Source organism: Micrasema longulum, unplaced genomic scaffold (genome assembly GCF_059751315.1).
Source record: "Micrasema longulum isolate JH-2025_06_02 unplaced genomic scaffold, ASM5975131v1 h1tg002613l, whole genome shotgun sequence".
Taxonomy (NCBI): Eukaryota; Metazoa; Arthropoda; class Insecta; order Trichoptera; family Brachycentridae; genus Micrasema; species Micrasema longulum.
Genome location: NW_028279748.1, coordinates 99,554 through 117,509, shown reverse-complemented (window position 1 = coordinate 117,509; position 17,956 = coordinate 99,554). Strand labels below are relative to the sequence as shown.

Here is a 17,956-nt window from a genome sequence, read left to right as displayed (position 1 = left end):
TTTTTTAAAATCCCAAATTTATTTTTATACAAGGAAACTTTTCTAGCAATGTTTTGGTTTAGTATACTTTTTTTACACGGTACTGTGTGGAACGTATCTCCCATGTAACGAGATGTTCCAGTGCAAAGATAATCATAAGTTAGATTTGCTCGATGTTGACACAATTCGAGTCTTCTCACCTTAAACCTGCAGCCCGCGTCCTTGTACGTGCAGGGGATGACGAGCGCCGTGCAGAGGTCGCGCAGGTGCGCGTCGAGCTCCTCGCGCGCCAGAGGCGGCGCCTCGCAGCGGTGCGGGCACGCCACGGGCGCGCGTGCGCAAGCCGCGTGGTGCGTGCCTAGCGTGTCGGCCACGAACTCCTTCCCGCAGTGGCGACACCCCACGAGCCGCTTGACGCACTCTGCGCCCTTGTGTTGCGTCAGCAGGCGGCGCTGGATCTTCACGCCGCACTTGTTTTCGCAGAAGGTCGGCTCGTATCCGCAGTTTCCCGAGTGGTTCTGTTCAAAATTATCCAACTTATTAGGTATTCCCTTCTATGGTGTTTTAAAAGTTATTTATAAAAAATCAGCATGTGTCCAGACGGATGAAGAATGCAAATGCATATGAAATCTGCCTGTGAAATATAACCAGAATTCTAGTCGAACATTTCCGACGAAATTCGGAAGAGACGTCACAAGAGCAAAATTTTTAGTTTCTTTTTTTTTCATTTTATTTATTCGTTTTCATTATTTTATTTTTAATTACATATATGTACGCATGTGCATTTGTGTATGCATATATATATATCTTCTCTTCCTTCCCTATTTTCCCATCCCACTTCCTTTCACCCCTAGCGAACTGTCCGTTTTGTTTTTTATATGTAGTTATTCTGGAATGTATTGTTTATAACTATGACTGTGTTGGTTTCAAAAACCAAAAAAAAAATTAAAAACAGAAATTCAGTGGAGGAAAAATTGCCTCGCCAATCCATAGTTTGTAAACAATATTCTTCCATTTGTTGATTTTAGTGAAGTTAAAGAGCTGAAACCTTTATTGCTGTGAAGAGATTCATCTGACTTAATTATTTCACATACTAGGCAAGAATTAAAGAAATTTGGATGTTCAAACATAGGCAAAATGGTGAATGTTACACAGTGTGTAAAGTGGCCACTTAAACCAGCCAATGACAGGTCATAAGCCCTGTAAATGCCTAGACTTCCATATTCCCTTATTTAAGGGAGAACCATCCCTGTTGTAATTTGTTAATGATTAAAACATATTTTGTCCCGATAAACAATTAAATAATCGTTTGTTAGACTTCCATATTCCCTTATTTAAGGGAGAACCATCCCTGTTGTAATTTGTTAATGATTAAAACATATTTTGTCCCGATAAACAATTAAATAATCGTTTGTCACCGGGTGCTCAGAGATTAGTTTTAATTATTGAGAATCAAATCAAATGAGTACAGACATAATATTGTACACATTAAAAATAATTAACATGTATTATTTTGTTTTTGATGCTTTGAAAAATAAAACATATCATTAAGAAGATCGAAAAGAAAAAACTAGATAAAATAATTTAAAATATTTAAAAAAAATTATATAATCAAAATTAAAGAATAGTCATTTTCTACTTGAATAAAGTTTAAACTTAAGAATATATATATATATATAGTGGGTGATCATAAATGTAACCAAAACAAGATAAAAAATAAAACAACGTAAATCGAAAATTTATCTTCTACAGAAAAAAAAAAGATGAAATTTAAATGAGATAGTCACCTCCAGCATGTGCCCAGAGAACTCCTTGGCGCAGAACTCACAGTTGGCCCTCCGCTGCGGGCACGTGTAGCGCAGGTGGTCCTGCATCAGCACTCGGGGGATCATGGCCCCGCAGTGGCTGGCGCACGGCACGGCGTCGTGCTTGCACGTGTTCAGGTGCGCCTTGAGCTTGCGCAACTCGTCCGACCACTTGCAGCCCTCCTTGTGGTGGATACAGTACACCACGGAGCCCATGATGGCCTTCTCGGACTCCGGGTCGGGGTAGATCTGGGGATAAGATGGGCATCGTAAATTCTCAATGCGCAATTATCTATTATGTATATCTCTAACCAAACAGCGAACTAAATTTGGTGAAAGAGTTATGTTTCGGAAAACACTTAAAATCATTTTACTAAATCAGTAGCATGTGTTAACAAAATAAACTGTTTAACTTAAATTACAAATTTATTCATCTAAAGAATCACTTTGTAAAGCGCCATATAAGATATGACGCTTTTACGCGATAAAAAATATTTTTTCTAAGAATAACAATAATATGCGAAGGGTTTGACAATTCAGAATGATAATAATTATTATGCCTAAAGTTAAAATCCGTTCCTTTGGGCAAATGCTCGTTCCGAAGATCCGATTCGTTGCGGAAAAATACCCTTTAGTTAATCATCGAATATGTTTTTTAAAACATTAATGAAATTAAAAGAAATAAAAAAAACTGTTGTTCCAAAAAAAGTATTCTTAACAAACTACATGAGTCCATTTTACAGTTATGATATAAAATTACAGAATTTATGGTAAAAATATGGGACACCGCATGTATGGTTTTCATATTAAAATAAAGGACACTGTCAACATGAAGGCTGAAAAACGGGACGTCTTGCAAAATATAGGATAGTTGGCCATCGTAGTTTACATCATCTGCAGCGTATCACGTCACGATCACTTGTTACACGAAGGTAAGATTATCACACTTATACATCCGGTCCAAAATTAACGAATACATGATGTCAACCTTGTCGGAATATTCGTGCATGGTAGCTAAACGCGCTAACCACTACACCACGAGATGGGCATGTCTATGAAATAATATGATATAGTTAGGAACATTAGGTAATATCCTTACACATGCGGTGAACTCGTCACTGACTTCGGGGACATGACTCGACCTGATCGTCTTTCGTTTCTGCGACTTGCGTTTACTCCCGAATAAATAGTTTAACATGTTACTGTTCTCCGGCGGACTTGTCAGCGGCACGGAGGGTGAGATCCGACTGTCGATATGAGATATAATATCGTGACATTACGTTCAAGTGAGGATATCTAGTTCCGAGAGTCCTTTATCGCTGACGTCGGCCAAATGGTGTCGGCTAAGCGGAAACCGCAAAAATAACAGCGGGGTTTTTTATCCGGAGCCAAGTGTAGCGGACCGACGGCGCTTGTGTTACAAGTTCCACCATATAACTGTTTCCTGCTCGCGCTGGATACGGAGTACCCCAGTCCCAGTACTGCATCCTCCGACTGCCATATCGTATCTCTGCCACAACCCACAACCCGAGATAAGAGAACAAAGCAGAAGACCGGCCTCGGAATGCCGTCTTGTTATCGGGAATCAGAAAGTTGGACAAATAATAATCGGTTGCAACGTATTTTAAGGACTAATTTTATTATAAAATGGGCAGTGGGGTGGTACCAAACTAGGGCTGCCATCCGTCCCGATATATCGGGACTGTCACCGTTATTGAGCCCTCTGTCCCGACGTCTCGATAAAACCTATAATGTCCCGATTTAAACTTACACAGTGCAAAGCTGTAAATCAACGAAAATCTTCCGCGGCCGTACTGACAACGAATATGAAAATAAGGTGGCAAACGGTTTCAGCAAGTGATGTATCTCAAGAACTTCATAGAAGCTGAACTTGCCGCGATAGAATGGAAGTCGATTGGTTCTGGGAAAGAATATTGTTTTAATTTTGTCAATTTTTGAAATTGAGCGAGTAATTAATTTCCATTCTTGCTTATAAAACCATAGAGGGAAAAGTAATATCATTGATGTTGGCCTAGTAAAAAGTAACGATAAAAAAAGGTTGTCTGCTGCCAGGGACTGAAGAATCAATATTGCAGTATTACGTTAATATTAAGTCATAGAAAAAATATGGCCAGAGATGCTTCTTCCACAAGAATCACCACATAAAATGTGAGAAAAACATTTATATTTTATTTCTGAAAAATCATTATACAATTGCATTTTTTGTTAGTACATTCCCACTCTACAACGTCCCGACGAGACCCTAGCAAAATATGGCAACCCTATACTAAACGCACATTATTTCCGATACGTTAGCCCTGAAGCTCAGCTTAGCTTCCGAACGCCCGTAAAAAACTAACAACTTTTATTTCAATTAAGTACTTTCTGAGTACCTATGAGTATGTAGGCATTAGAAAATGAATACACAGGTTTTTCAAAATTTCTAATGAAAAGTCGGTATGAATTTACCCATCGTATTTATTACATTAATTTGTCCTCAATAAACTTTTTGCTCCGATATACCGGTAATCCGGTATTCTTTGTGGTTAGAGAATACAACAATATCCGTCCCAGGTCCCAGTGCGTCAATTCGAGAATAAGGATGTTCAGTGTTTGACTTTCGGGAATGTTCAATGTTCACACGTGTTCCGTCATATTATTATTGCAGTCTTATCTAAGTGCTCTGGATAACGATACACGGTTAAACCTTATTCTGACGAACTCGTCAGTGGTTCGTGTTTACACAACATGGAGTAGTGTTTACCTACTGTAGCCAGAAACCAGAGCCAGCGCTAGATTCCGTACAAACCACTCTAACTAGAGATAAGAAATACTCAGTTCTGTGTTGTGTTGTGTTCCTGCAGACCGCGGCAGTGTTTTGAGCTCATTATGTATTTTATTAAAGTGTCATTAAACCCGCCGCTCGCGCCCGTCTCTATCTTCCTATAGACATACACTATGGTACAGTATATTATCTTCTTACAACATTCTACACAATTTGTAGTTTGTACTCACTCGTTCGAATCACGACGTATTCTGAAAATAAACACGCTGAAAGGTGAATAAGATACTCAATAACGTCAACAATTTTGATATCTCGAATGACACACTATGTTTTTATTATTATACAAAATGAACAAATTTTCACTTAATAAACAAACTTCGAAATGCCTAGGAGTCGAGTTTCTATCGATTCAGAAAATATTATCTCAGACAAGACAAAAGCACATTTTTATCCGAAACACTTAATACTACTGGTGTGGGCCTAACTACGTCTTGTTAAACCAAAAGATCCTCTTTAAATAAAACAAAGTACAGCCACCGCGGCTATTAACAACTTCTCCTCTATTAAATTACCATACGGCACCTGAAATTAAAAGTTGTTAATGTTAATTTGAAAAAATAAGAACTTATAAACTGGCTCACCCACGCGTCTCTATTGCGAGAACTCTATATGGCCTGAAAATTTAGTATTTCAAAACACATAGAGCCTTTAATGCGGCAATCGGTAGTGTGGGAGGCTATATACAATTATCCAAATATTACTTCTTAAGAAGTGTTAAATATTGCGAGTGTTCAATGGGCAAATAAATCAAACTCGATTGTTTATCGCTTCAAGAGCATAATAATATCGTAATTCCACTGTTCGGACTGTGTAGGAGAACGCCTTTATCTTTACTAATCAAATGATGAAATATTTTGGTGGTAGTTCTTCAGCTCGGTTAAAACAAAGTAGGTACGTGACGGTTGCGGATATTACACCTACTAAACTAACAGTTTTAAACGTTAAGAGTGTTCACTAATTCCCGACTACCGCCACTTGATTACATTGTGCGTATCGGAACACCAGAATTGTATCTGGATCCCGAGTCCCGAGCACCATCAGATAAAGAACCATAACCATCAGATAACCAACAAGCCCTATCCGAGCCACGGCGCACAGTGTTTCGTTTCATACAAGCTAGAAACTAAAAATTCTGAATGTACTTTTAACTCACGTATGCGATTCATTTAATCCTAAAAAGAGGTTTTTTTTATTAAATATGTAATAATAATTCGTTTTAAAAAAAATATGTCACATTTTGTTATTTCATAAACGAAATAAATTTTCTGGAAATTGATATCTGCATCCAATAATGTATTTAAGGATCATAAATAATTGAAATTATTACTTTAATTCTATTGACTGATAAATCGGTCAACCTATAAAATAAATCATTGAAAATTATATTAGATACTTAGGCATAAAATAAAGATTTCACCCGAGAGAACTAATCTGTCTTCACTTGTTTTGTCAGAATAACCATTTTACAGCTGATTTTATTATGTTAAACATGACAACTGAAAGGGTTTAAATAAACTTAAAAGTTTGACATTGTAAGGAACACAGAAGTGAGGCAACGGACACAGCAACCCTTGGTATCTACTGTCATCCAAGGCGTTTTGGCTGGCAAGGCCATGTACTACGTATGCCTTCCGAGAGCCTTAACCATGCTTGCCTATGTTACAAAGCATCAGGTTCTCGGCGTCCTGGTCGTCCACTGTTGACAATTTGTGGGCAGTTTGCGTCAGAGTTGCGGTACGTGGACTTAACTTGGGAGGATGTACGGGAGGTCGATCGCTTGGCCGGAGGCAGATTATGGAATCCATATGCTCCACATAGGGAGCGGATATGGTATGATGATGATAAAACTTAAAGGTTTTTAAATAAAACATTTGTTATAAGTGATTTTCAAATAGATGTATTTTGAGAAATATAAAAAGAGCATGTAATGTAGATAAGCCAAAGGAATAAAATTCTTGTCGAGAAACTCTATTAATACTAATAGAGTTCATTTCACTGGGTTTGGCGCCACAAATATAACAGGACATGGTTGACTTATTTTCAGCCAAAACGTTGCAAATTTTACCATCTACCATTATTAAAAGCATTTTAAATTTTATGGACAATACTACACCTCCAATATTAACATTAAAATTTTCAAGTTTTTCAATTGCATCTTGAAGTTTTTCGATTTCAGACTTAGTAAGAATATCAGTTTCTTCGGCGAAAATAAATTTAATAGGACGACAATAAGAGGTTGAGGAAGGGCTTAAATTTTGCCAAATTACTATATTAGGGTCATCATTAAGCCTTAGTTGTATTGGAACGAATGACATAATAAATAAAAATTCATCTATTGCATGCTCTGTGTGAAATTTCTGTTTATAATTATTATGTCCCGAGCTTCCATCTCCACCCCACTTGCATATAAGAGTCAGTACAGAACCTGAAGGAACTCTTTCTTTTAAGACTTCTGATTCTACATTTAGCAATCGTTCCACCGTATGATTTAAAATCACTTGTAGCTGGATTTCTGCACTAGTTTCCGTTATTTTGACAAATTCCTCGCTCAGGCAACATGCTTTTTTTGTTTTTCTTAAACTATAAAATGCCGGATATATTTTGTGGTCGGTTTTTATGGCACTTTTACGCATAACTTTGTAGGAATGCGAAGATAATTTACAGTCAACGTATTAACTTAGCGCTTCCTCAATTATCAATGCCCGCTGTTTGTTTACTTGTTGACGTTCCCTACGTATTTTTGCTACTTCATTGGGAGTAGCTTTCAAAATTTTCTTTAGGAGATCGGCAACTGTGCGTTTTCCTGATGCTCGAATAGATACCTGCGTGGCAAACGAAAGTTCTTCAGATGTCTTCGTACTCACTAAATCACGCACTTTTGTCCTTTTGCACTGATCACTGCATGCCCCAAAATCCTTTGCGGGCCTTCCAGTAGACGTAGATGGTTCATTCATGTCTACTGAAGGACTTTGTCGAAAGTTTTCATATATCAAAATATTTTCACTACCGTCGAGCCATTCAAATTTTTTATTAACAAATCTATCTAGTTTACAGCCAGATTCGGTCCATTTTCTGCTTATATTTAAACAAATAAGCTTAATTTGATTTTTTAACAGTTTTTCACCACTTGCACCGAGTTCACCGACTTCAAATTTACTAACAATAATATTTAACACTCCTTGAAGCCTTTCTTTCTTCGTCAAACTCTTCCACATCACGTACAATTCTTGCCTGGAAATCTCGTATCTGGTACCCGTAAAATAACAAAATAAGATAGATGCAACTTCGTGCGGTAAAATATCGAAACTGTAATGAATTGACAATAAATTGGTCTATTGAAAAATAAAAATAATATTTTGCTACTTTGATATACTCTCCGAGATAAATTCTCGAGAAGTTAGAAATTGATATTTTTTTAACTACTGAAAAATACATAAGTTAAATTATTGTTTTTTTAAATACCTGAATGAAATACATTAAAATATTAGAAAAAAAACCATACAACATACCTTCCAAAAAAGCTTCCATTTTTTTTTAAATCGAAATAAAAAACTTTAAACTTGATAAACAACCTTTACACGTCGGACGCCAAAATGCAAATAAATGTAATTAGGCTTTCAAAAACCAATTATCCGACTTTCATATTCTGGTATGAATCACCCTAAGCATTAATCACCCCAGTTAGGCTTACAATCGTCACACTAACTATCTGGTAATGCCCCCATGACGTCATCGTTTAAGAATTCAAAAGTGACTTTTTATCTTGTAGCTTGTATGGCTCAAAACACTGTGCGGCGGTAGGCGATCGCGGGCTACCGACTACCAGTACCACTAACTTCATAGCGTCTCACAATACCAAATATATTTAGTTTCACGAGTCAGATTGTTGTACTGCCGTTGATAGTTTGTAAACATGACAGGGATACTATGTATACCTGATCGTTATTTTAGTGCCGGACGAAAAGCTCATTCTCACTTTATAATCATTTGCCTCTGGGCTCTCGATCACGACTTCAATCTATGTCTTATTTCGTCATCTTGCCATATGGCCGTTTTTGATTATAAATCAAGTGTTGTGTTTTATACTCGGGTGCAAGTGACGAAGTTATATAAACAGATGCCCAAAGCCTGACTGCCGGATGTTAACAACACCAACGATGCGCTAGAATTTGATCAAGCAACAAGGCGCGATGATTTCGATTGCATCGATGGGTTAACAGTGTTAACACTGAGGAATCAAGATATATAAACATATCAAGGAACTCAAATTTCTCGCTAAAAATCGAATTTAGGAATCGATTTGCAATTTTTGATAAAAAAATATATGTCTACTGGTTAGATAATAGATAATATTGATAATCAAGAGCGTGCGGGTAAGCGGTGTGTGCGAATATTTTTCAAAATAGGTTCGTAGGTATTTATTACCCTAATATTTTGGCCATTAAAACCAGAAGCCTATTATAGTGCCTACCGACAGAAATTAGCTATAAAAGACTGTATGAACATAATTCAGTTACTAACGAAGTGTATTATCTGTTATATCATCATAATTGCCGCCGCGCCGGTAGAACAACTAGCCCTGGGCCTCGATTATGATGGGAAGATCAAATTTACCTTCAATTTTATCTACAAAGTAAAATTAAGTTTTCTGTATGAAAAATAGAATATGTTCACATTTTTTTTTCTTAACATGTTTGACTACCGGATACCGACACAGATACTTTGAATTTTGATACAAATATTCACACTTACCTAAATATCGATATTAGTTTATATAGTCTTAGTATATACCGATACAGTTAGCCGTTCATAATCGCAGCCGTGGGCCCCGATTACAATGGGAAGTTAACAAATTTATCTTCGACTGTCTGTAAAAAAAAACGATATTTGTGTACGAAAATGCGTATATTTGCATGAACATTTAAAGTATCTTCGCCGGTAACCTATAATTGAACATGTTTAGAAAAAAAGTGTACGCATATTCTGCTTTTCATACAGAAAACTCAATTTTACTTTGTAGATAAAATTTATCTTAAATTTTATCTACAAAGTAAAATTAAGTTTTCTGTATGAAAAATATAATTTACACATTTTTTTCTAAACATGTTCAATTTACCGGTTACCGACCAAGATACTTTAAACTTTCATACAAATATACACATTCTTGTTCATAAATATCGATTTTACTTTATAACGTGTCGATATGTACCGATGAAGATGGCGTTTGTAATCGCGGCCCTGGCCGCTAGCCGCAGGCACAGGTCGGCACGGACCACGGATGCACGCGGGCACGACCGGAACGCGAAGCTCTTGCGGCACCACGTCTTGGGTATTTCCTTTCACGGACTTAACACTACCTACTAACTACACTTTATTATTTATGAATTCACTTACTGTCCGCAAATGAAGTTAAAAAGCTTCGGGAATTTCAAATTTAAAGTACCTATACCTACGTGCAGAGTATGCGCATTTTGGAATATTTTATAAATTTCGTTTTATGAAATTACAATATCAAATATGTATGTAGTTTGCAGAACATAACCAAAAAGTGATATGTTTAAAATAGGTACAGACATGACATGTAGACATTGTGCCGTCAATAATAATAGTCTAAAAGCTTTGTAAAGACACATGTACAAAAAAATATTTAATGTAGGTCCGTAAACGTTTCTTTTGTGCTTCCGATTGGTTCCAATTCCAATATAAGCTAAAAATTATCTCGTGACCGATGATTCAATTACTGCTTTGTACAGATAGTCGCACATTTTGAGTAAAACGAGAACAAAGAAACTTCTAAAACGAAGCGTTTATGGTTTAAGGGAAAATGTTTTAAATGAGTGTGATGTGACGCTTCGGAGTTGTCATAAATCTTCGTGAACATCTCTCTAATTGCTCTGGAGTTTGCTGTTCTCCCTGTCATCCACATTTCTCACGCTCACGTTGTTTAGTACGGGTGTTGCGTTACAAAAAGAATTCGCGTATTGTTTATTTTCTGAGGCGTCTCCCAAGTTATACCGACATGTTGTGGCTCCGACAAAGGGCGCACCGGAGGTACAGTTTGGTACACCCGATGCATTTCTGCAATGCGGGAGGTTTATTTGTCCACCTACATTGTGCACCCCGCTGATGTTTTTACGGTCCGGCTATCTACGGCGATTTCCTTTACGATATTGTCATCGGCTACCCATTCTCTAGTGGGGGCTGTTATTCCCGATTCCCGGTACTCAGTCTGATGATATGAACTTGTCGATAATACGTTGTGCGCTTGCCGCTCGGCGAAAATGTCGGGATTATACCTACTCTCTCGTCGGGAGTTGGGTTATAAATATTCCCGCGCGGGAGAGCACCACACATAGAGTTATACTTCTGACTTTAGAACGATGAATCCCGATATAAACGGTTCTGACTCCGCTGTTGGTTAACTAATTTTACTACTGTTATACGCGCTACGCTGAACGAGCGGTCATTTCACGGCAAATATTTACCGAATACCGAGCTATACGTGTACCTACCGTGTGCGCTATCTTTAGCTCGAACCAGATATTACCATCTAAATTAGTTAAGCTTTTGCACGTGTGTACGATGAAGAGGGACATGAATTCTGTTTTATTTTCGAAAAGACTTAGCATCAACTTTGTGTGGGAGATTTTTTATTATTCAAGACCTGTAGATTTTTCAAGATTTTTTGTCTAAACACAAAAGTACCTACGTACTTTTTATTAAAAGACTTACTTATTAATACGATTGATGAAGAACTTTGAAGTTTGGTACCTTTAGGTGCTATATATACAAAAAAAGGTTAGGTACAACTATTATGGCGCTTCAAATTGAAAAGGATAAAGAAAATAATATGAAATTTAAAATAACAAACGAAGTATTCAGCTTGTTCTCGATTCTCCGTTTGCCATCTGCTTTCAGTAGCGCAGTTGAGTTGGTGAAAAGCTATTCAGATTAAACCGCACGGAACATTAATTGGAGCGGGAATTTTTATTGCAGCGATTGCAAACGTATGTATATACCTACATACACATGCGTTCACTTTTCTAGTTAAGAGTACAAATCTTAGCATTCTTTAAACTCAATACAAAGTTAGTTCTCCAAAGCACCTTTCATGAAACAAACACGCAGTGGTCCGACAAACCTTTTATAATAATCCTCAGCAAGATAGCAGAGTATCCAAGTATCCACAGTAAAATTTATCATTTTTTAAATAAAGTTTTAACAAACATGCCAAACTTTTAGAAAATACAGCGACTAAAATTGTTTTTCAAATAGTAACATATATAACTGTTTCGATGTGTGAACGATATGGTGAACGGTCAGTTTTGTGTGAAAATTAAGTTGATGTTAGATAAACAAAATTCTGGACTCATACAACTTGAATGTGAATTCTTGAATGTTCCTCCAAGTGTGTATTAGTATCGAGTAAAAGTGGAGAGAGTAATAAGGTGAGAAAGTAAACTGAAATAAATAATGTTTGAAATGAGGAAATATAATACGTTGGTAATAATCATTTACGTATTTATAATACTTGATCACGATGCACTTATTTTCTTTTAGCATAATAATGATTAGGTAGTTAATCTAAATACTTAGCGCTATTTTGTGAGAATAAGTATTTGTGCGTAGAAAAAGAACTACATAGGTATATATATTGATTAAAAATAACATTTAAGCGGGCGAATTAATGACATTCATTAATGATTTATTGTGGGAGAGCATTCGCCAGTTGGTGGGTGACAAATATATTTTAATAAATTTCATAAAAACCGTTATTTGCTTATGACATAAATCCACTACAGCTCAAGTATGTCGTATTTTGTAATAACAAGCTTTTAAGCTTAATTGCCGGTGAAAAATGGCATTGTTTGAATATTATCTGACATCACGAAAAGTGCGCAAACTTCGCTAAAATGAATGAATAACAAAATGAAATGAGTTTTCCACCGGCCCTACAATAAAATGGTGCAATACTACCAGCCAGACGTTACACGAAACCGGAACAATAGAACCGGCAATATTATCTCTTATTTTTTTTTATAGCACAACTTTACCCGGTTTTATGGCAGCCTATAAGTTGTACCTACCTGTGCGGGAACGTTTTTGTTAAACAGCTTGTTTTTACCTCGAAGCGCCTTTTACTAATTACAATTACGTTCCGCTGATGTCGAAACTTTAGGGATAAAAACTGTACAAAATAATATCTCAAGCTCTCCAATTAATTATTGAGTAATAAAAACTAATTTAGGTACTGTTTTTGTTCTTAGAATGTAAAACTACAACAGTTAATACCAAAGACGCCGACGCGACGTTGATAGAGAACAAGTTTAGGATATGGTAATCAAATGCATTATGTAAGGATGAGACTAGCACTATCGTCAAAATCGAGAGGGGACTGCTGCGTTAGTGTAGAGCGAATGGACAACGAAAGAACGGCAAAAAGGATTTGCGATGCGAATATTGATGGGTGCAGAAACCGAGGAAGACCGAGAAAGACATGGTACAATCAGATCCATCTAATACTTGAAGATGGACATGTCAAAAGTCGGAATAATCGGCGCGCGTGTATGAGAAGATTTTCAATTTCAATTTTATTTATTTTATTTGTGCACATTACAAAATGGAATATCTTAATTCATACATTTAGGAAAAATGAAAACAAAAAGGTAAAATTAGGTATTTATAAAAATAACACATAGGTATACATAATATACATATATGTATGTTAAATAAGTAAGAGAATCTTGTAACGAAAAACTCCCTCAGAGACGTGAAAAATGACAATGTCGAAAGTATTATTGTGCAACATAGAGATAGCCCTTCCAACAGGCATAACCATTGGCAGGTTGGTCCTGTATATTGGAATGTGAAACAGTCTATGCTGACGCTGTCTAAGGTAATTATCCGGAACATAAAACTTGATGCTAAATAAAATAATACCGCGCAACAATCGAAAGAAATGCGTAGTTAAATACACATTCCTTCTGGTCTTCAAACTGCTGTAACCGAGCATACCCTGGAGGAAGTCAGTGGGATAAAGCCATGGATAATATCCGCACTCCCTCATGTCGAGAAACCGAAGAAATTTCTTCTGAACCCTCTCCACCATAAGAGAGTACTTCAACTCACACAGTCCCCAAATCATCGAGCCACTCTCGAGTCTACTTAACACCAACGAGTTAAAAAATTATCAGTACTCGTGTATTACCAAAAACCCTGGCAGTACGCAGAACGAATCCTAACATTTTCAACGAACTACTACAAGATGTATGAATATAGAGGAAGCGAGGTTTGTATGCATAAATAGGGTGATATTCTCTCAACCTACCCCTAGAGGGAAACGGCGTGATGGTTTGTTTGTTTGTCTGTTTCTATAAATATTGGCAAAATGCGTATGTGCGTATATATAGGTTGAAACGTGCTGATTGATTGTCATACTCTTAGTCAGGCAACTGTTCCTGTGGGATGCTCATTCAGTTGGGACTGTGCTTCCTTCCGAGCGGAACGCACACGTTCTTTTGTTTTGTCCTCCCCTTACGGGGGTGGTATTCGGATCCTCTGCCTCTGACCACCGAGGGAGTCCTCCTTTATCCAAAGTCGTTCTCTTATTATAAATATCCGTGTTTTTACTTATGTTTTGTGTAAGTTATGTTACTATAGTTTTAAGAAAATGTTTTTGAATATTTGGATACGTTTATTTATGTAAATTGTTTGTTAACATATTTTTTTTTTAATAAAAAAAAACAGAGGCATTGAGGGGATCCTGAGGGGGGGGGACGTGTTGGCCTCTGTCTATACGTCCTCCTCCCCCCTCCTTAATCTGCAGAGTTTGTATTCCTTAGGAATATTTATAATAACTTTCCTCTAAGCGCAGCTGACAGAGAGTCCCCCAAGACTCTATAACAGCTGCGGGTGGATGGTAGGCTTAAGGATCTCCCCTCAATGTCATACTCTTAGTATGAGCTGGTGTGAGGTTTAATAGCTTGTAATAAATAATTACTGATCTCGTGGTTCCGTGCCAATCCAGCAGTTGATCAAATGTAGAATAGTATGATCAATGGACGCAGAGAGTTCACCGTGTGCATCCGATAAATGATATGTCTGAACTGGTCAAGGGGCTGTGGCTGGAGGCTGGAGAGGCGAGATGTGGGTAATACATCTAGCAGCGGGAGCACACCTAACCGTGCCCGTGTTGTAAATACGGCCCGCGGGCCCGAGGCGCAAGGCACAAGGAGGCGAGAAGAGCCTGCCCGTCTGGGAGCGCGCCCGTTCTCACGATCTGCCTTCATGTTTCATCCCGAGCGCTCTCGGCGCTTTGTTAATGCCTGGAAGCTTATCGCCACAAAAACATTACCACGCATAGAAATAAATTCGGCGACTCGGTGATTTGCGAGGCAAAACGGGCCGTAGAAAACGCGAATCCAAACTTCAGCGAGACAAATCGTTAGCATTTGTAATGATTATTTTACGACCAATTTTACAGTAAACTTCGCGAGTTGAAAAAATATGTTTCGAGGTCGCGTTTATATTATTTTTTAATCGTCCCATAAAGTATTTAATAAAATGATTTACCGATGAAATTCGCGCAGCACACGACGTGGGCGTGTTTCACATAACCTAATAACTTTGTCCTTAAAGTGCTTTGTGAAATGCATGTCACATTTTGCCGACCACGCCGTAATTAACGAATGGCTCGATATACAGTTTTGAGTAAGTTTTGATAACTCCGACAAAAAAATCATTTCACTTTGCTTTATAGTCGGATATCGGGCCGTGTTAGTGGTTCCTCCCACGCCGCGTACAGACGCTAAATATTAATGCTTGTATGATAATGGCCGACTACAGACGGGTACTTGTTGAATGCAACTTCGCCATATATGGGATTATCTCATATAAAATGTCGAACATTGATTGCCCAAAATATTTGACATTCCGCAATACCAGTCACATAGCGAAGTGGTGACATTTTTGCAATCGACGACCACATCTCGTGAGGGGGAGTTCCAGGCGTTAGATTAGAGTTTGATGAAAATATATTACCAATTTAAATATGATTAACTCATTTTATATTACGTTTATTAGCGATGCTTCTACTTTATGTCCGATTATTTATTTTAAGGTTTAAGTGCTTTTCATTTACGTGTATTTCAGTAATAAAATGTAAAAATCTGTAGGATGACAGTATTTTATAAGAGAGAATTATAGATGTCTAGACAACTAGACATCAAATTTATTAATGTATATAAACGTAAATATTTATTAATATTAATTTTTAATGAGGAAGTTCAGTGTTTTTTTTAAAAAATTTTATTTGTTAAAAGGCTGTTAAACTAAGTCAAAACAATTTTTTTTAAATTTTTATGTATGGTATTATCGGCGCTACGATTTTTCAAAGTTTTGTATTTCTGAAATAACTCCGCGTGTAACGTCAGAGGTTCATTTCCGCTTATTCTCATTCAGTTCTTCCTATTGGTCCAGAAGCGACAAGCAGACCGGAAATCTTCCATAGCTCTCAGATCATAGGTTGATTCACATGAACCAGTGACGTCATTTAAAGTAGTGCGTTTTTATCAAAGTATTTTTTATTATTTTTTCTGTACATTTTCAAGAAACTTTGTAGTACAATTTAATGCTCTAATTTTTACCCCGCGTAAGAAAACATTTTTTGTATCCAATTTCCCGTAGGGCTGAAGTTCCTCATTACGTGATATAGTATTACCCCATTTTATTTTGCAACCACAAATTAAAAGGAACAGTTAAAATTTATGTGAAATTGAATAAAATCTGTAATTTGCACTATGAACCAAACATTATATTATATTTACAGCATATTGGTGCATTCCATTAGTAAAAAAGTTGTAACATTACCTTTATTAAATTACTAATAAAATATGTCTTGTCGATGTCTACAGGCCATCCACAAAAATAATAAATCTTGCTCGCCTTCTATGTACATTTTCAACGATATGTTTAAGAGTTTGCGCTAGAAAATTACATACAAAAAAGTTTTTGAATGAATGTTTTACTACATCAAGAGTAAAAAAATATAACTTATAATTTGGGCTCATTCCCGTATGAACCTGTTCTTCGTGACAATCGTTGACAATATAATTCTCATTACCGATTATAAGTCGTCTAGACTGCATCATTCACAATCTAAATCTATGTTATTAATGACGATAATACTTGAATTGATCTGTTAAGTTGTAGGCGAACTGCATTCTTCGACAGACCAAATATTCGTCATACTTGTCGATACTCATAGAAATGCGGAACAGCTATGCGATTAAAACCACAATACTTGTAAATATTTGATGTTGCAGCCACGGCGGTTTGCACTCGACTATTTAGCTTGACGGCATGCGGTAAAGTAATCAATCGTTTGCTAGATATTATATAGATGGTTGACAGAACGGGAACTACAGGACAGACGCCAAGCAGACACTGCGGGGACAAAAACATCATTCTAAATCAAAATTCTCTGTCCAGGCGGATTAATAATACAGTTCTGCGTGTAAAATAGAGCAGCTCTCAAGTAAAAACCCTAAATAAGGAAATCGAGTGGAGATAAGTCCGCCTCGCTGTGTGGTGATTGGCGCGTTCGTCTACCATTTTTGATGTCCTGGGTTCGATTCCCAACAGGATGGGCGTAAAATATATTGATTTAAAAGGTTTTTCAAACTGCAATATTTCATTGTTCTTGGACTGGCACCTGAGGCGCAAGACTGATCACCTCACCTTCATGTAATAGATGATCTTACTACGCTGCATTCGGTTTACAAATACAGTGCCCTTTGCACCACCGGGTGCAGAAAAGGGAATGATGATGGTAAATTTAACTTACGATATTACATACAATGGAACGACTGCACAACATTAAGCGATTTAAAAAATATATATATTACGTACCAAACCAAAACCGAATATTTTTAAAATTCTGCTACCTAGCAGTGTTAAAATATATTTTTAAATGGCAATAAAGACGGGAGTCTTACAATTGTTTACAATTTTTTAAAATCAGGTTGCTATATATTTGATATATTTACGAATTTCCTGTGCTCCTGTAAAAGCGTACGATAGAACAGGCAGAAAAGTCGTTTGGTGATAATGGCCCAAAGGTCGCGCCTTGCGGGTCTCCGTGTTAGGCGCGGGCGTCCACCTGTCCCCGCCAGCGCCCACGGGCCGCGTACTACGAACTGAACAACTAATTACGAATACTTCTCCGCAAACACCTGACTGAGGACAGGTGTAAGGTGTCCCGTCAGCTATTGGAAGTCTGCAGAAAGAAAAATACACGAAGAATAAGCACCAATTTTTAATGTCAATG

General features: G+C 37.1%; 1 protein-coding gene across 2 annotated transcripts in view; it reads right to left on the bottom strand.

Annotated features, from left to right (window-relative positions):
• The window catches only part of Traf4 (TNF receptor associated factor 4), a 33,819-nt gene that overhangs the window by 4,114 nt on the left and 11,749 nt on the right, over window positions 1-17,956 (bottom strand). Inside the window, exons 1-3 of one of the 2 annotated variants that reach the window (XM_088240817.1) lie at window positions 2,884-3,321; window positions 1,767-2,033; window positions 180-497 (exon numbers count right to left, since the gene is read on the bottom strand). In XM_088240817.1, the coding sequence (XP_088096943.1) occupies window positions 180-497; window positions 1,767-2,033; window positions 2,884-2,982 (684 nt within the window). In that variant the 5' untranslated portion in view covers window positions 2,983-3,321. Of the gene's footprint in view, window positions 1-179; window positions 498-1,766; window positions 2,034-2,883; window positions 3,322-17,956 lie in introns of those variants that run through there. The other variant, XM_088240816.1, reaches the window with a different exon arrangement.